General features: G+C 40.9%; 1 protein-coding gene across 1 annotated transcript in view; it reads right to left on the bottom strand.

Annotated features, from left to right (window-relative positions):
* LOC135710989 (uncharacterized) overlaps positions 1-7,778 on the bottom strand; it is a 24,421-nt gene extending 16,643 nt beyond the window's left edge. The window contains exon 1 of the mRNA XM_065233726.1: positions 7,647-7,778. Coding sequence (XP_065089798.1) covers positions 7,647-7,778 — 132 coding nt within the window. The remainder of the gene's footprint in view (positions 1-7,646) is intronic.
* Between the last annotated feature and the right edge of the window lie 11,858 nt (positions 7,779-19,636).

The following is a 19,636-nucleotide window of genomic DNA, read 5'->3' as shown; positions in this document are numbered from 1 at the left end:
AAAGCTAATATGGTGGACGGATCTATTATTCGATCAGTTTTTTCTCCGCTCGGTTTGTTTTGTTTTTTGCGCTCAGTTGTGGTAATGTGGAACGACTTATCGTGCATACGCGCGTCCACAAATAGGAAATGGATGGCAGACAAAATATTGATTAAAGCAGTTTTATCAACAATCAATATGAAACTAACGATTTTAAATTGGCTCACTACTTGACTAGCCTATTGGTCCCAAGCAAACGATTAACGTTCCCCATTCTAGTCAAAATTCTAGTACTACACTATGTTTGTTTTGATTCGCTATGAAAGTTTGACAGATAAAATGAGGGGCTAGTGGATTTTCCTATGTTTCGAGGGGTGAATCGATTAGCTTGGGACCGAAGATAGTACCAGAGCTGAGCCAAAAAGTTGAGCATGTTTCTTCGGGACCTACTAGTCTTAGAGTTACCTCTATGGTTTTATTCAGTTCGTGCAGAAAATCAAAAATTTGGATATGGAAAAATAGAAAAACATGCATTCATAAATGCGCTCGTGGTTCCTTTTTTTCTCCTGACTGATCGTTTTGATGCAGTGGTAGAAGTGTGCCGTTTTTACTGTGCCGTGAAGGCGGGTTATTCCACGTGCAAATTCGTTCAAAAAGCCAAATGCGTGTAATTCTAAGTTTCCTGTAGAATTACAAAGTAAGCCCATCTTAAGCCATCCATGTAACATTCAGGTGACGTTTAATTTTACATGCATGTAAATTTCAAGTCGTGTAAATTTAAAAACCCATTAAATTTTACATGAATATGCATGCTCGTTTTATGTGCATGGAAATTTGTGTAAAATTACAAAATAATTTTAACTGTGCAGTTCAAACAGCGTCTGTTTTGGAGCGAGCGGATGAATAAAAAATGCTGTATCACGTCAGTTACACCTAAGGTGGCAGCCCCACCAATATGATGTAGGTATCGCAACCCCGGTATGGTAGCATACCGAATCCGCACCTTTACACAGAATAATGAAGAAAGGGAAAACAACGAACGACATTTTTGGCAACCGACCCGGCAACGGGCCTTTTGGATCGTGAACTGCAAAAACTGAATGTGAGCGTGGCTGGTATTCAAGAAGTACGGTGGCCTAGATTTGGAGAACGTGAATTCCGGGCGGTGGATCCCATCGCCAACACTTCTTTCAAATATCATATCTATCACAGCGGTGGTGATAGGGCAGAACATGGAGTAGGGTTCATAGTGATCGGGAAGCAGATGAAGCGTGTTATGCGGTGAAGACCGGTAAGCGATCGCATCTGTGTATTGAGGATACGTGGCAAATTCTTCAACTAAAGTCTGATCGACATCAATATATGCACCAACTAACGATAAATCCGATGGCGTGAAGGACGCGTTTTATGACAGTCTCGATAAAACTTATGATGAGTGCCCAAAACACGACGTGAAGATTGTAATCGGATATGCAAATGCGCAGGTCGGGAGGGAGAATTCCATTCGTAAAATCAGTAACTAATGATAACGGCCTGAAACTAATAAACTTCGCTGCTGCTAGCGGTATGACCATCAGTAGCACCTACTTTGCACGCAAGAATATCCAAAACCACATCCAAATGGCGAAACTTGCACTCAGATCGATCGCATGTTGGTGGATGGCCGGCACTTCTCAGATGTTATCGATGTAAGGACTTTCAGTAGACCTAACATTGATTCAGATCATTATTTTGCTGTCTGCAAAATTTGAGCGCGTCTGTCAACCGTTACGAATTCAACGAACCGGAGATCGATGCGTTTCAATATCCATCGCTTGTCAGCAGAAGGTGTTGTTGCAGAGTATCGCCAGAAATTAGATGAGCGAATTTGTGAAAAAAAAAACGTGAACGAGGACCTCAACAACGGAGTGGTGAACACAACAGCACAAGAAGTCAACAGCTCAAAGACGACGGATGAGAAAAACGTTGCCAGAAGCTGGATGTTACTGTCTGGTACCCGGTTGAACAGATAGCGGTACAAGGTACACTAAAAAAGTTCCACACGTTTGATCGAAGTGTTTAAACACTTGATTTTTTAAATGCACAATCACATTTACTTTAAGTGTATTTCACTTTGGTTCAATGTGTTATACACGTTAATTTATAGTGTTTCAAACTTTAAAATATTGAAAATCTTTCACTATCTATTCAAGTGTATTGCATATTGAATCACACTAATGTTCAAAACAGATGGATTTAAAGGGTTTTGCATTTCAATGCGATGTAAATTGCTTGCTTAGAGTGGTAAACATCGAAAACAAGACTTGTGACTTTATCCTATCCACCCGCTTCATATATGAGAACAACCGTGGCACAGTGAGATCGAACAAAGACTCCGGCAGCAGCACACCCCAACAGTCCAAGAGAGACAGAGTAAACAACGCAGGCGACGATCAAGCTGTGGAGCCTCTAACGCTAGACGAGGTCAAATCAACCGGTGGAAACTAACGATTTTAAATTGGCTCACTACTTGACTATTCTATTGGTCCCAAGTAAATCGTTTAACGTATCTCATTCTAGTCGATTGGTCAAGGCGACGATGGATCGAGTGATGTGCGTTGTTCGAGTATCGGGGACACTCTCGAGTCCCTTTGAATCTCGAAGGGGGTTACGGCAAGGTGATGGACTTTCGTGTCTGCTATTCAACATCGTGTTAGAAGGTGTGATCAGAAGAGCTGGGAGTGGCACGATCTTCAGGATGTCCATCCAGCTTCTTGGCTTCGCCGATGACATTGACATCATGGCACGGAACTTTGAGACGATGGCGGAAACGTACATCAGACTGAAGGCTGAAGCTAGGCGGATTGGACTTGCCATCAACGCATCAAAGACAAAATACATGAAAGGAAGAGGTTCTAGGGAAGACAATGTTAGCCTCCCACCCCGAGTTCAGATTGACGGTGACGAAATCGAGGTGATCGATGAGTTCGTGTATTTGGGCTCACTGGTGACCGCTGAAAACGATACCAGCAGAGAAATTCAAAGACGCATTATGGCAGGGAATCGTGCCTACTTTGGACTCCGGAGGACGCTCCGGTCGAATAAAATTCGCCACCGCACGAAGTTGACTGTCTACAAGACGCTGATTAGACCGATGGTGCTCTACGGCCACGAGACCTGGACTATGCTCGTGGAGGACCAACGCGCCCTTGGTGTTTTCGAACGGAAGGTGTTGCGTACCATCTACCGTGGAGTGCAGATGGATGACGGAACGTGGAGGAGGCGAATGAACCACGAATTGCACCAGCTGCTGGGAGAACCATCCATCGTCCACATTCCAAAAATTGAGCGACTACGGTGGGCTGGGCACGTCGTCAGAATGCCGCACCACGACCCAGTGAAAAGCGACCCAACAGGAACAAGAAAAAGAGGCACGCAGCGGGCAAGTGGATCGACCAAGTAGAAGGCGACTTGCGGACCCTTCGTAGACTACGAGGTTGGCGAAGTGTGGCCATGGATCGAGTAGAGTGGAGACGACTTCTTCGGACAGCAGAGGACAACAAGGCAGTCTGATTGGTAAGGTAAGTATTCTAGCTTGAGCTTGAGCTTGAGCTTGATTGACCGCCCACGGTTGCTACTCTGTTATTGCCAGATCAGCTGTAATTACACAGAGAACCAATAGACGATGCTTGGGACTAGCAATCATCCTCAATGTGTAAAAACTGGTGATCTTAAATTAGGCAATACCAGCGCCGGCCGCGCCCGAACACAGGTCAAGAAAGGAATGGGAAGGATTGTGTTGACATGACACTCGCTTTGATGGAAGCCGAGAACACCTCTGCACTTCCACGAGGAATCACTGGTATGTTGGATAAGAGGGTTGGGTTTGCAGCAGGGTTCGTTTTGGTAAACGATAAGCTGAATTGATGTCCTAACGATCATATAACGCGAAGGAGCTTGGGACTAAACCCACGGTCTTCTGCTCAGTAAGCAAAAACGTTTGCCACTAGGCAGACGAGCACCTTTTTAATCACCGAGTTGCTGTTATTACCATGTAGTCATATTAACAAATAAAACGATTGACGAATCTTGATTGTGGATGGGCCTGAGAATAGACTCATGATGTTCTGCTCAGTAAGCAAAAACGGTTGCTCTAAGGCCACCGAGCCCCTCATATCACATAATACCGTTGCTCAAATTTGTGTATCCATTCAAACCCGGAACCAACGACAACAACGAGTTTCGCAAAATACACGATACACAAGCGATTTTACCATAAATCTCTTTGATATGTAAGGACCTGGGACCACGTTTTTCTGCTCAGTAAGCAGGCCACTGTAACCGACGATCTTTCAAATCCGAAAACTAAAAACTACGAAACTACTTAGGTCTTCATTAAGTTCCACTTTCACGCGACGTACAATGTTTCAATTTGCTCTTTACGTATTGTTCAGGCTAGGCCCTTTTCAAAATTTACGCGAGAAATACGCACAATCGTCACCTACCTCGCAAAACTGGTTCCAAACGACAACAAAGGCATAAGCAACGATGGATTGTTGAACTTTGCTGGCTCCGGTGGTGTAGTGCACAGCCCAAAAAATGTAATATCGATCAACGCAATTCAAGCTGATGTATGAAATAATGATGTAATTGTAATTTTGTAATTTATCAGCACACACCCTGGTCGACCACTGTAAACCAATCTGCCGTTCAGCGTTTTCGGTTTTTGTTTCTGGATCTTTAGTTGCCTCTGTGATATACTTACTTGCGGCATACTATTTTGGGAGTGTACATGAGCGTGTACCATGTACGGTAGCTCATCTCTCATCGTGATGGTGGGACATAGTAGACAAATTAGAGAGAAAACAAGGAGGTATTAGTATTAGTTATATGTAAACAAACAAAACAAAAGTTAGATAATGCGGCACTGTAACTACTACTATTTTAGAGGTATGATTCGTCATGTTTAACTCAATGTTTCAATTGAGGCAAACTATCTATCTTACAATTACAAGAGCAAACCTAAACTTACAATTATATGCAAATGCAAAATGAAACTTGACAAATCATCGTCAATTCCCTTATTCCAGGGCAGGGCCTGACGATTTGAATCTAATTTTGATCAGTGAACGGGCACCATATGGTACATTTTCTCACCATGAACCTATCATTTCCAGCCTATCTGAACTATTTAATAAATGGAAGCCATAACATGGGTTACGCTCCCCCTAAGCGGGCCCTCCGCATCCTGTCTCTGTCTTATCTCAAATACAAAATGCCAATGGTATGAATGTATCTATATATAACTTGGAAATGACGTACAATCAAATAAACCCGTAACCCACTCACTTGGTCAGGCTTCAGAATCGTCCAGTGGGCAGTGCACTCTACACTCCAAGTTCCCTTTTTTCAAATTTACCGCAAATTTGATATTTTACCCATTGAGTGTTGATTAGTCACAATGAAACATTGTGACAGAAGTTGAGGTTACTAGTGTATTAAATAATCTAGGTCCTATTTAGGATTATATCTGAAAAATCCAAATCTGGCCAACGCCCACCCTAAACCTAAACCTGTTCTAATCCACCTGAAATGACTAACGAATGGAAGACTTTGACTACCCAGCCATGCAATAGTCTCATTCCGTGCCTTATGGCAACTTGATGATTCTATTGCGCTCATCTTCTGGCACCACCCAGGGGAGACTTGGTCCTGTACCCAATGCTTAACTTATCTCCATTCCACTCAGCTACTCGCAATTTCTTGTGATATAGTGGGCGGAATATTATTATATGAGACAATGCAATGCAGACGTCTTTCCAAATTTGGCAGATCGACAGGTAATCGGTGAGTTACCACGATAGTTGCTATTCAACAACTCGACAACGTCCCATCGTCAACGCCTGCTATGAGAATTTCCCATTGCAGACGCCAACGAAATGACGTCATCGAGCTATCGATCAACTACCCTGGTTATCGCCTGGTACCTTATAGCACGATGCTAGGAGGTGAACCGGAAGAATCGATGAGCTACCTCCCCCTATGATTGGTAAGGTAAGTATTCTAGTCGAAATTCTAGTACTACACTATGTTTGTTTTGATTCGCTGTGAAAGCTTGACAGATAAAATGAGGGGTTCGTGGATTTTCCTATGTTTCAAGGGGCGCATCCATTAGCTTGGGACCAAAGAGAGTAACAGAGCTGAGCCAAAAAGTTGAGCATATTTCTTCGGGACCTTCTAGTCTTAGTCCTCTATGGTCAAATCCTTGATAAATTCCGGGCGTACAACTTGCAGACTCACCATCTGTTTATTGATTTCAAAGCAGCGTACGATTCAGTGGAGATAAATGAGCTTTGGCAGATTATGCTAGAACATGGCTGATTAGACTGATTCGCGCAACGCTGGATGGATCGAAATCAAGTGTGCAGGTTGCAGATGAGATTTCGACCTCGTTCGCGATCTTAGATGGATTGAAGCAGGTCGTTGCACTTTCAAACTTATTTTTCAACATTGCTTTTCAAGGAGCGATTAGGAGAGCTGGTGTGCAGAGGAACGGTACCATCATCACACGATTGCACGTGCTCCTTGCCATTGCGGACGACATCGATGTCATCGGAATTAACCGTAGAACAGTGGAAGAGGCCCTTGTGCCTTTTAATAGGAAGACGGCGAGCATTGAGCTCACGATAAGTTCTACCAAAACTAAGTACATGGTAGCCGGTAGACAGCGTGGTAGCAATAGTGGTTTTCGTAGTGAAGTGAACAATTTAAGGTAGTGGAAGAATTTGTGTATCTTGGAACACTAGTGACATGCGATAATGATGTTACCCGCGAGGTGAAGAGACGTATTGCAGCTGCAAACAGGGCTTTTTACGGATTACGTAACCAGCTGAAGTCCCGTAGCTTGCAAAAGGAAACGAAATTTGAATAAGGAGCTGATACTTCCGGTGGCTCTCTACGGCCATGAATCGTGGACGTTAAAGGAGACTGACTGGAGAGCATTTGGTGTCTTCGAGCGAAAGGTGCTACGAACAAAACTCGGCGGTAAACAAGAAAATGGCATCTGGCAGCGTCCCATGAATCACGAGTTGTACCATGTGTATAACGAAACAGATACAGCGAAGCGTATAAAACACGACAGACTACGGTGGGCTGGACATGTAGTGCGGATGCCGGAAGAACGACAAGATTATAGTCAGCAGAGAACCCGGTAGAGGTCGTTGACTCCGGGGTAGACCTCGTACACGTTGGCTTTTTGCAGTAGAGGAGGACATCAGGTCATTAAAAGTTCGTGGTGACTAGAAGCGTTTGGCTCAGGACCGAGTCCAGTGGAGAAGACTACTTCGTTCGGCGCAGAATCAACAAGGCGATTCGTAGCCCATCAAGTATCAAGTAAGTAGGTATTTATCACAATGTACTTCGTATTTATAGCTTAAGATCACGTGTAACCCTCGTCTATCCACATGAAAGTGTGTTTAATCTTTTGCTCTGTGAATATTTTTAAAATCGTTTTTTGCTACTAAAGGGTGTCCCACATCAAATTGCATCACGGAAAAAACGCTGTTGAAAATAACCTAGTTGACCTAGTTGAAGGATCTCAAACTTTCAGACAATAAAGTATACTCCATTAGTAAGCTTTTAGCATATTTATTTCATTCAACTTCAATACCATAACCGTACGCCCGCACCTTACGCTTGAATCCACTTATTAGGTTCTGTACAACATCTGGCTGCAGCTTCCTCTGTACGAAAACCCACTTTTTCTTCATGTCTTCCTCAGATTTGACCTCCTTGGGATGCTTCCGTAGTGCCTGTGTCATATTAGCCCAGTATTTTTCGATGGGCCTTACTTCCGATGCGTTGGGGGGGGGGAGGGGGTTTCATGTCCTTGGGTACGAAAGTGAACCCGTCGGCTTCGTACCACTCCAGGACAACATTTGAATAGTGGCACGAAGCTAGATCCGGTCAGAAGATCGTAGGGCCCTCGTGTTGCTTCAAAAGAGGAAACAGACGCTTCTGTAGACATTCCTTGAGGTAGATCTCCCCATTTACAGTTCCGGTAGTCACAAACGGCGCACTCCGTTTGCCACATGAGCAGATCGCTCGCCAAATCATGTATTTCTTGGCAAACTTTGTAAGTTTCTGCTTCCTTACTTCAAGTTCAGAATATCAAATTTGTGCTGGGCAGTGAAGAATAGTAGCCCCGAAAGCTGCCGGAAGTCCGCCTTGACGTAAGTCTCATCATCCATGATGATGCTTCGTCAGCCTCTGGGTGTACAGTTTCCGGGCCCGTGACTTTCCCTGCGTATATTGCCGTTCGTAACGATTTGGAGCCTTCTGCACTTAGTAAGTATGCAGTCCCTCCCGGTCCTTGGCTCTCTGAACGAAAGACTTAGACAGATTCAACTTTTTGGCCACATCCCTGACCGAAGCATTGGGATTCCGCTAAAACGCTTTCACGACACGCTTGTGACCCTGATCACTAGTAGAACATCCATTCTGACCGCATTTCTCCTTCTGTTCGATGCTCAGAGTTTCGTAGTAACGTTTAATCACACGACTCACCGTTTACTGCACGATTCCGAGTTGTTTTCCGATGTACCGATGAGAGAGTTGAGGATTTTCCAGGTGCTTGCGCAAAATCAATTCGCGACGTTGCTTGTCGGGTGACGCCATTTCTTCCAACTTTCGAAAAACTGACAGCGATAAAAATACAGTGTAAACACTCTTAACAACATCTACCAAAATGTTAAAGAGAAATTATCCAATCAGCGAATCCAAACACATAAAGCAACCAACGATACAGACAAAACGGTTGCTTCGACTACTATGACAAACTCTATAACATAGCTCGATCCGAGTGGTAAAAGGATAATGATATATTGCTTGCCTGCTTTGTTGCAATATACACGGATGAGGACATAGCTTGATATGAATTGAGAAAAGACATAACAAAAAAATTCCCATTAACACACGTGTATCATCTTCGGCTCTACTTCGTGAAGCAGTTTTCCAATAATTTGCTCGTTTCCTTCTACCGCCCCGAGTGAGTTGTGTCGCACAGGCTGCTTGTCATGAAAAAGAACGAAGAAGATTACATCATTATTGCTTTGCACTTCTGACATAGCGTTATTATTCGGTTCATTGATCACTTATCATTTTGTCATTTGGAGATATTTTTGATTCCTTGAATAGCCTTTTATTAACTTTACACTACTATTTAAATAAAACAACTGGTATATGTTATCTACAAACACTTCAGGAGTTCAAGGAACATATTTTAGTCATCATTTTCTAGATATTCAAGATATTTGCATCAATAAACATTTTTCAATTTTGGCACAAACCCCGTCTTGCAGTATCTTTACAATAGTTGCGAACCAAATGAATTTATCTTCTCCTGTGCCGTAAGTCAAGTTTTGAGAGCTATTCAGCATTATAACATATGCTTAAAGATGTATATTGTTTTCGTGTGTTACATATAAACTGTTTCTTTTTTCCCTTGATTTGTTTTCCGTCGATCTTGTTTTCCGTGCTGAGCACCAATGCTACCGACGCCAGGGAGACAGCTCCCACACCTGGGCCCTACCTATCGACCCATCAACTCATGAACCGGGGACCAACGGCTTTACTTCCCATCCGAAGGAAGGCGTGATCAGAGATGTTATGCCTCAGAGAACATCCCGGCGGCGCCGACTGGGATTGAACCCAGGCCTACTGGGGTGAGAGGTAATCACGCTTACCACTACACCACTGGCGCCGCTTGAACTGTTTCTTGTTCAACAAGTAAATTATTCATGTCATACAATACTCGTTACCGCAAGTGTCGATTAGAGTATTGAAAGCTAGGAAAGGTGTCATCCTACACCTAGTCAGCGTAACAATTTATCAGTAACCACTTGATCGTATATCAGCGATCTTTATTTTGTATTCGCAATATACCTAGTTATATCAACGAGCGTTGCTTCCTACGCTGTTAACCGGTTTAACTCATTGCCTTGCGCTCAATCAACACCCGGATAGCTATTCTCATCCATCATCGGTAGTTTATAATTAATGCTCGGAATCACTAATTAGAGTTAGGAATATTTTCTTTGACGAATCTCACGAATTGCAAGAATCATTCATGTTTTTTAGATTATTTTATACGAAGTCACTTGATTCATGACCAAGTGCCACGTGTTTTATTAATTCAATTGGGGATTGATATTGGATTTTGATCTTCTTCTCACAGTTGTTCAGTTCCTTTAAACCAGTCTTCAACATCGTATTCCTTGTGAAATTCATAAGTGGTTAAGCCTGTGCGATTTTTTAATTCGTATATCGTATGGGTAATAGAGAAGTCGAGAAATGTCTTGACCAGACCGAGAATCGGACCCATCGCCTCCAGCATGGCCTTGCATTATAGATGAATCTATACTGCCTAATGAAGTGGCGTATTGAGATGTAGCTTCTTGGCATTTCCCAATAAAGGAATCCCCATAACTTTCGCGAGTCAACATTGATCTAATGAATCACAGATTTTCCAACTCAGCAGTTTTGGGAGACTGAATGAAAGCATAAGAGACGAACCATGCAATGAGTTGCACTAAAAGTGGGATTCCGCAAGTAAGGGAAACATGCGAATTGTTTACACAAATCATGCTGGCTCGATGAGAAGTTACACGGGGAATCACCCATGAACATGACCAGTCATTGCTACTCTTACTGCTAATACAAATGACTATCTATTGTAACGTAAAAACTGTACTCATGTAATTGCAACTTGTATACCCGTATTGACCCAAACGTATGGATCACCAATTAACAAAGCGATTACATCTGAATAAATGATCCACTCCAACAAAGAACAGCTACGAGCGATATCAAGATAGATAAAAAAGAAAACATTAAATTGGACATCGTCCTTTGGAGTGAATAAAGATAAAAACAGAGACCACAATGATTCCGGTAAAAGCCACCTTTGTGACTCCGGCTGTCTGTGGTGCAATAGAAATGGTTCTAATGAAAGGCTGCTGCCGTTTCTTTCATGGCTTTGTGGGTGTTTGTTTTCCGCAATGAAATACCAGTTAGGTACAAATAAACAACCTATTCGGACCGAGGCCAGTCGAGTGCACCGTTTTAATTTCTCATTTGCTGTGCACATTCAAAGCCATCGTGGGAGGAATGATTCCAGTATTTGCACAGTGTGATTACCAGCTGCATTTCAAACGGAATTGAAATTTGCCGGTACTATCGGATGGATGATGTTGGTCAGGCTTCTTTCATAATGCTGACTATGCGTTTTGATGCACGACTTGAGCACTTACTCAAAATCTATCCTATCACTATTAATTAACATGCGAATATTTTTTTTTCTTTTAGCATCCAAATCTTTTTTTTTCAATTTTCTGAAAGCACAAGCTTAACCTTTCACTTTTTATCATTCTGTTTTTGTTTTGTATTCAAATGTAGAATCATTTTATTCATTTGACAGAGTGTTTTTAAATAAGTCTTCACAGCGGTCAATTTAGCCGTACGTTTGTTTTAGTTTCATGAGGATGTCACAGCGGCGCCGGTGGTGTAATGGTAAGCGTGATTACCTCTCACCCCAGTAGGCCTGGGTTCAATCCCAGTAGGCGCTGCCGGTATGTTCTGAGGGAAGTAAAGCCGTTGGTCCCCGGTTCATGAGTTGATGGGTCGATAGGGGTACGGTCCAGGTGTGAGGGGTTCCTCCCTGGTGTCGGTAGCACTGGTGCTCAGTACGGAAAACAAGATCGACGAAAAACAAATCAAGGAGAAGAAAAAATGAATGAGGATGTCACAGAGGTTTGAAACTAGAAATCGTGCGTTTTGTTTTTATTTTGGTTTTGTAAGCGAGATTTTAGAAGGATAGTGTCTTCAGAAGATTTCGTGGGGACATAGTGGGTTTTCTTTTGAAATCATAATACCAGTGATCAGTGTTGGAAAAGTTCACCAAAACTCACTATGACTCGCGAACTTTTCCCTTGGTGAACTTCGTGAAATATCGCAATCTTTTCCAACGCTGTCAGTGCACTATCAACCTGCAACCCCAGACAGCCTTTGACAATACACTATTTATTCTTCTTCTTATTCTTCTTCTTATTCTTATTCTTATTCTTCTTCTTATTCTTCTTCTTATTCTTCTTCTTATTCTTCTTCTTATTCTTCTTCTTCTTCTTTGAATTTCAAGTTGATAGCTTATCACATATTTGTTTATTGCGTGTGCACTTTCACAGTAATTAATTGAGAGCTTGCGATGCACGTACCATTTTTGCATTTATATAATTGTGTGGCAAGTAAAATCATAATCAATGCCCAGAGAAGTCGATAAATTTTCCTAAACGAAAAATTCCTAGACTAGACCGGGAATCGAACCCACACCGTTTGAAAAATTCATGTGAATTTCGGCGAGATATAGCGCACATAAAATTAACGCTAGATTTGGCATACATTTTCATGATATTTCGTGTGAATTTAAGTGCAATATTGCTTAAATTATCAATATTGTATGCAAGCTTGTAAACGAGTTCGTTTGTTATGCCTGCTGTAGCTCAAAATTAAACGAGGAGAGATTTTACGCGATAGTTAAAATTCAGAATTTTTTTCTGTGCAGCCACCTCTAGCATGGTCTTGCTTTGTACCGACTGAGCTAAGCGAGGCCCTACCAATGCACTGCTAGAATTGTAAAATACTATAGATTTAGTCGAAACCGTACAAGCCTATGTACTTCATCGCATTTTATTTTTCATCGTATATAATGCAAGTTTTCGACATTCATACTATGTTCCTTTTTTGCATCGTCAACAGAACACTCCATTTTAACGTGATTTTTCTTTTTCGCCGAATTATATAGTGTGATCTCAACTTGCAACTTGTTTCAAATCATCACAATAACACCAAAGATGATATGGTGGCATTAAAATGTTGTACCTATCCTGTGCTCGAGCGCATTCTCGACAAAATAAAATTGATTAAAAGCAAAATTGAGAGTACAGGTCGGTCGCAATTATCTGAGGGTTAGATGGTCCGGAGCTTTTTTTCTGAAGCATTGGATTTGAGTAAGTAAAACCCATTGACATGTTTTAACCATTTCGACCAAATTTGAGGGAGATAACAAAAGTGATGTAGACAGGTTAGATCACGAAGGCATCCTGAAGTGACCATACCAGACCATCCTGGCAGTGCGGGAACATATCAGGTGACTAATTGTATGTTGAAAATTTGATTCGAATTGCTGCAAAGTTGAAAGTTATCAGAACAGATCAACCAGAAGCCTAAAAAAGTAGAAGGGTCTGTGACTAGGGACACGAACGGAAGCTTGGCGTAGGATCGCTATCAGGTTCTTCATCTTTGTTTCATATGTGATTCTAATTTACATATTCACGTTTTTCTACTAGTCTACAGAATACCCCTTGGGGGTGTGTTATGTTTGAATTGAAAAAAGCGATAACCTACCTAACTATGAGTAAAACTTAACCTAACGTGCTAGATCACGTATGATCTGATAAGTTGATGTCAGACCGGTGTATCTGAACTAGACCTGTGCGCCGCCGCGCCACGCCGCCGCCGCCGACGATTTTCGTACGCCGCCGCCGCCGATGAAATTTAGCCGGCGCGCCGCCGAAGTAAAATCTTCCACGCCGCCGAATAAATTTATGTCACGCCGATGACAAATCCGTAGCACCCTTTAGGTTAAATTTATCTTGAACGCGTTGAAATTAGCGTGTGGTGCAGCGATTGTCATTTAGTCTTTTGACGTTTGTTCGCACTTTCTCGATCTAGCACACAGGAATGAATAATTCAAGTCGGATTTACATAAAGGAGAATAAGTGAATATAGGGTATCCCAGAATGTCTAAGCACGACTTTCGAACACCCCTGCTTGTTTCAGATGCCGTTTAAACAGCTGATTATCACGCTGAATTATTGTTTACATTTCGACCAACAGTTTCGTGTATCGCAAGTTGCGGTTCTTTACATTTCCGTGACAATGCGAAGCGCAAACAGATCGTGCACAAATGATGTACTATACCCATTATCTTTTAAATATCATTATTAAGGAAACTTTCAGTCCAATTCCCAACATTTCTCTGAGTAAATTAGCGAAATTGGAAGGTGTAAGCATCGGAGCCGTTCGAAACGCGATTCAGAAGTATGGTGATGAAGCAACTTTCCAGGACAAGCAAAAATCTGGAGGTAAACCGAACCGTTTTAACCAAAATCTGAACCGGAAAATCGTGCAAGCTTTCACTCGCAAGAAAATGCAGGGCGGGTAGCAGGTCACTTTTTAGTGACTTGGTTACTATTTTGAAGCCAGTCACTAAAAAGTCACTTTTTACACCAAAAAGTCACAAAAGTCACTATTTCCCTAAAAATAGCCACTAAAGTCACTTTTTCACTACTAAAATAGAGTGAAATTTAAAATATCAACAATATGTTTAAATTGAGTACTTAGCACTAAAGTCTAAAGTAGTTTTGACAAAATATACATATCTGCTAAAAAAAAATTAAAATTTTAAACAGGGTGATCAGTGAACCGCAAAACTTTTGAACACCAGGAAAACTATTGGGAAATGCCTTCAAATTCGATTAAAAATCGGGGAAAATATACCTCCATTCCCAGAAAATACATTGTAAACCTTGGAAATTTGCCAAATGTATTTGTCTGTGATAGATTTTCAAATGTCTTTCAAGGATGATTAATAACTTTAAAAAAATCCAAAGTATATTTTAATAGAATTTTGAAGTATATCAGAGAAGAATACCAAAGTACAGACTACGAAAGTCTCTTGTGAAATTAAGTGCTCTGAGGACCGATTTCTTCATCTCCGCTTAAATCTTAAGCCAGGTTAACCTATATAGTTAAACTTGGCTTAACACATACAAGCGTCGCTTTTGATTATTGTTTAAATTATTAGAGACGCAAAATTTAGCTCCGACACAATTTTGGAAATAATTCCAATATAATTGAGGGTGCATTTAACGAGAGTTCTGAGAAAAATTCTATGATGATTAGTTGAGGATTCTAGGTCCAATTCTAATAAGAATTGAGGGGGTTAGAAAAGGGGTGTAAGTGTGTAAGTGACTTTGATCGATTCTCTTCACCGACTTTTTCTTTTGACAGTCACAGCTTTACAAACAGATTTTGCGCTATTTCTCCCACATAGTTTGATAAAGGAGGTTCTCATCTTGCATCCAGAATGGCACACGAATCAAGGAATTCTTATCGAAAGAGAAAGTCGATGAAGAGAAGCGATCAAAGTCACTTACACCCTTTTCCTTCTAACCACTTCAATTCAAAATTAGTTCTGAAATTCTAAAGAGTTCGAAATAAATTCCGAGAATTCCAATGGAATCGAATTTTGAAGGTTCAATCTCGAAGGAATTCTGAGAATAGTTTCAAAGTTATTCTGTGAATGATTTTAATTTTAAGAATTCTGAGAAAAAACTATGGGAATTCTATGGAGAATATGAATTAAATTTCCAATTGAATGCAGGGGAGAAGTCCATGATTATTCTAAGCTGAAATTTATTAAATGTCTCGAAATTCTAAGGAGAATTCAAATAAATTTAAAATGGATTTATGGAATGGGCCTTCAGGGAGTTCCTAGAAGGACCAATATCAAATCGAAAATGATCTACTTTAACTGTTCATGTGTTATTACTTCATGCGTAAATTTAACGATTTACTTAGTAGGAGATGCTTAACGTCAAATATCAGACTTAAAGTTGAGATTTTATACCATAGATGAGGAGATTAAATTATAGAGTGGATAGTTCCGTTATAATAAGGCAGAGTAAAAATTGTATATACAAAGTAGAATATGAGCAAAGGAAAATTTTGAGGAAGATACGAATCGGGTAGTTGTTTACGTCAGATGGCGACTTGAGTGTGAAACAATCGATAGAACTGTTTCCGCACATCGGAGGTACATGAACAAATCGGCGATCATCCCTTTTGCCAGTGATGGCACACCCCTCAGCATCCCTCATTAACGGATGAGCTTGGTAAAAGAGATGCTCTACTCGATTCGTACCTTCCTCAAAATTGTCGTTTGTTCGCTTTCTACTTTCTGTATACAAATTTCACACTGCCGTACTATAACGGAACTATCAACTCTTTACTTTCATCTCCTCATCTATTTTTCACTTTAATTCTGATATTTGATGTTAAGCATTTCCAACTACGAAAATAATCTATTTCAAAGAATCTTGTTGATTGTTCTGCAAAGAATTTAAAAAATGCAGTTTCATTTTTGTTAAAGCTTATATGCCTCTATGTTTAAGAGAAGGGGAATTATTCTAAAATTCTTGAGATCATTCTGATGAAATTAGCGAATTATAAAAGTTATCTACCTAGATATATCAAAATTTTAAATATTTCGAACGCAGAATCAAATACAAAATCATAAAAAAATGAGAATTACTATTTGCTAGTCATCATGTATAACGCTAGCAAAAGTAAATTATCTAAATCATTTCAAATGCTCTTCACAGGAGATTCCGTTGTGAAATTCGATTAAATTAGAGGAATTTATGAAATTTGATTTTAAGTTCCATGACATAAAAAGTTTATTTCAATATCAAACTGTATTTGAATTTCTAAGTTACCATATAAATGGTTACTTATTTCGTATTTACAAGTCACTATTTGGTCACTATTTCCGTAATTTTAGTCACTAAAGTCACTACTATTATATCGTATCAGCTCTACCAGCCCTGAAAAGGGCTTCGGTTCAAGACGTGGCTAGAAAAGTGGGATCCTCGAAAAGTAACGTCCAGCGGGCCATGGCAAGAATGGGTCTACAGACGTTTAAGAAGCAGAAGAACCCAAAGCGAAGTGAAAAATAAGCCACATCCTTCAAAGCGAGGGCTCGGAAGTTATAGAGAGTTTTGACGTTTAATCGGCGCACACTACTACACCATTTAAATCGAACGAGTACGAGCAAGAGGGAAACAGATTAGTGGGAAAACAAACCGTTAATTCATCTATGTATGCTAGATAGAAAAAGACTATTAAACGTCAAAAAGGTTTATACGACCAGTTGCTGTGCGGAAAATCGGTGTTTGAGATTATGGAAGTTGAATCATACGTTAAATTTGATTACAAAACTCTTCGTAGTGATCAGTACTACACCGTTAGTGATAGCCGAAGTGTTTGACGACGCGGATAAGTTGGTTTTTTTTCAAAAAAAATCGGTAAAAATGCTATGGGCAAGCCATTCGTGAGTGTGGTATGCTTTCCGAACCGTTTGTGACAACGGAGATAATGACAGCCGATGTTTACGTGCGTGAGTGTTTAAACAAGCGTCTGTTACCCATGATCCGCAAACACTGTTTTGGCCGGATTTGGCGTCGGTTAATTACTCCAAGGACGCGATAGCCTGGTATAAAGCCAACAAGGTCCAATTCGTACCCAAGGAGATGAATCCGTTAAGCTGTCCCCAGGCCAGGCCAATCGAAACTTTTTGGGCCCTGACCAAAGCATACTTGCGGACACATGTAAAGGCAGCGGATTCTGTTACAAAGTTTGTGAAAGACTGGGAAAAAGTATCCAACCGACCACTATTTAACGAGTAGACAGCTAATTGCCTGGACACATCTTTTCCCAGTCCGGTATAATATGGTTTATAAAACCATTTTTGCAGACTAAATATCACTAGGTTGTAAGCTAATACTTCCAAGAAATTTGGATCTACGCTTGTGTAATGCACCATAATTGCAGAACAGATGCTCCGAGGTTTCACGTTCCAAATTACAGACACGACAGATATTACTCTGAACTCGACCAATGTTCTTCATGTGATATCTACTAGGCCAGTGTATATACTAAGAGCTCTTTTATTGAGCTCTAAGAGCTTTTTGGTGTATGTTATATTAGGATTTATAAATCTTTTCGGCTGGTTGCAGTTTGTGACAGTCATCTAATTGGCCATCATCCTTTGCTCTTCCCAGCATTTGAGTTCCATTTTTACCGTACAGTATGATATTCCACAGTATGGCTCACTTTTGGAAAATGTCCCATCGCAACTGAAATATTTGTCCCGGGGCCAAAGATTCCTGCATCTGTTCGTATTCCAATTTTTGAGCCATCTGTTAAAAATATGATTGAGCCTTGACGAATGTTAGGACCACCAGTTTCCCAATCCGAACGTGCCGTTTCACAAACGTTGAAGGGAATTTCATAGTTGTCCTCTGGTTTCATCCAGTCTCCATTCATACTCATCACTGGTCCTCTTTGTAACCCTAGTAGTGTTACAATTCAATTGTAGAGACTTATATACGACTTATTACAGTCATAAACAAGTTGCTGTAACTTATTGTGATGAAAGTGTGCTACTCGGGAAGATGCTTAGATGACCAATAAGATCACCTGGCACATGTTCATGAAAGGGCAGCAGATTGAGGATTGCTTCTAATGCTTTTTATGGGGTGCTACGCACCGCACCCGTTATTGCAATGCATGCTAGACGTTGAAGTTTTGCTAGTTTCCTCTGTGCAGTAGCCTCTTTTGATTCTGACCACCACACTAACGCAGCATGAGAGTTCAAATTACTCAAATTCGCGAAATCGTAGGTCACTCATAGATTGAATAAATTTTCCGACGCTTTTCTGAGGAAAACTTCTCGAATATGAGAAAAACTGATTGAGGTTTTAATCAGTCTTCTAGTACACTTCTAACCTGCGTACAATTTTCTTAATTTTTCCCTGTATTCGAGAAGTTTTCCCCGGGAAAGTGTCGGAAAATTTACTCAAACTCTGAGTGACCTACGTTTTAGCGATTTCCAGTAATCTGAAATCAAATGTGGGTAGTATTTTTTGTCAATGGGCGATTGGTTTGGAAAGATTTTTTTTTTTTCTAAATCAGGTGAAATAAACTCACGCCGACCCACGCCGCCACGCCACCGCCGCCGAAATCAAACGGCGTGACGCCGCCACGCCGCCGCCGCCGGCAGATAATAACATATCACGCCGCCGCCGAAAATATTTTGATCGGCGCACAGGTCTAATCTGAACCTTTTCAGGATAAAAACTCTCCGTTCTTCTTATGTCTGAATTCCAGTTTGGAGGGGGATCTCAGAATTTCTAGTTCGCGGGGGACTGTTTAGGATTGCCCTAAGGATTTTGTTCTGGATCCTTTGGAGTTTGAGGTGATGGAATTTGGCACAACTCTCCCAGATTGGCATACCGTACTCGATTACGGGAAGGATAATTTGTTTGTAGACAGCAAGCTTATTTTTCAGGAACATGATAGACTTCCTGTTGATGAGTATACACACATTATGTTCAATTAGGATCTTTTCTATAACGTACAAATCTCGCGCGAATAAAAGATGATCTTCCGCACACGCCGAAAAAATAGGTCTCGCCCGGTCCATATTGTGTTCCACATTCACTCAATAAAAAAGAATTTGTAAAGGCATTCTATAAATTTTTCATCATATCATCCATTTGTTCTACTTGCACGCACAAAAGATCGCACTCCACGCAAATTCAAGGTCATGTAGAAATGAACCTTGATTGCGGCTTCGATTGTTGTAAAAAAGTATCACATTCGCACGCACAATAGTCCATACCAAGGCTTTCGTCATTATATGCGCCTCTTGCATACACCGCACATAGCACAATCCAGCAACTTCACAGCACAATAGATAAAGAAAATCGTGTGCGTCTAC

The sequence above is a fragment of the Ochlerotatus camptorhynchus genome, unplaced genomic scaffold (assembly GCF_037179485.1).
Source record: "Ochlerotatus camptorhynchus isolate MF236.1 unplaced genomic scaffold, CSIRO-AGI_Acam_v1.1 ptg000412l, whole genome shotgun sequence".
Classification (NCBI taxonomy): domain Eukaryota; kingdom Metazoa; phylum Arthropoda; class Insecta; order Diptera; family Culicidae; genus Ochlerotatus; species Ochlerotatus camptorhynchus.
This window is presented reverse-complemented; position numbering and strand designations above follow the sequence as displayed.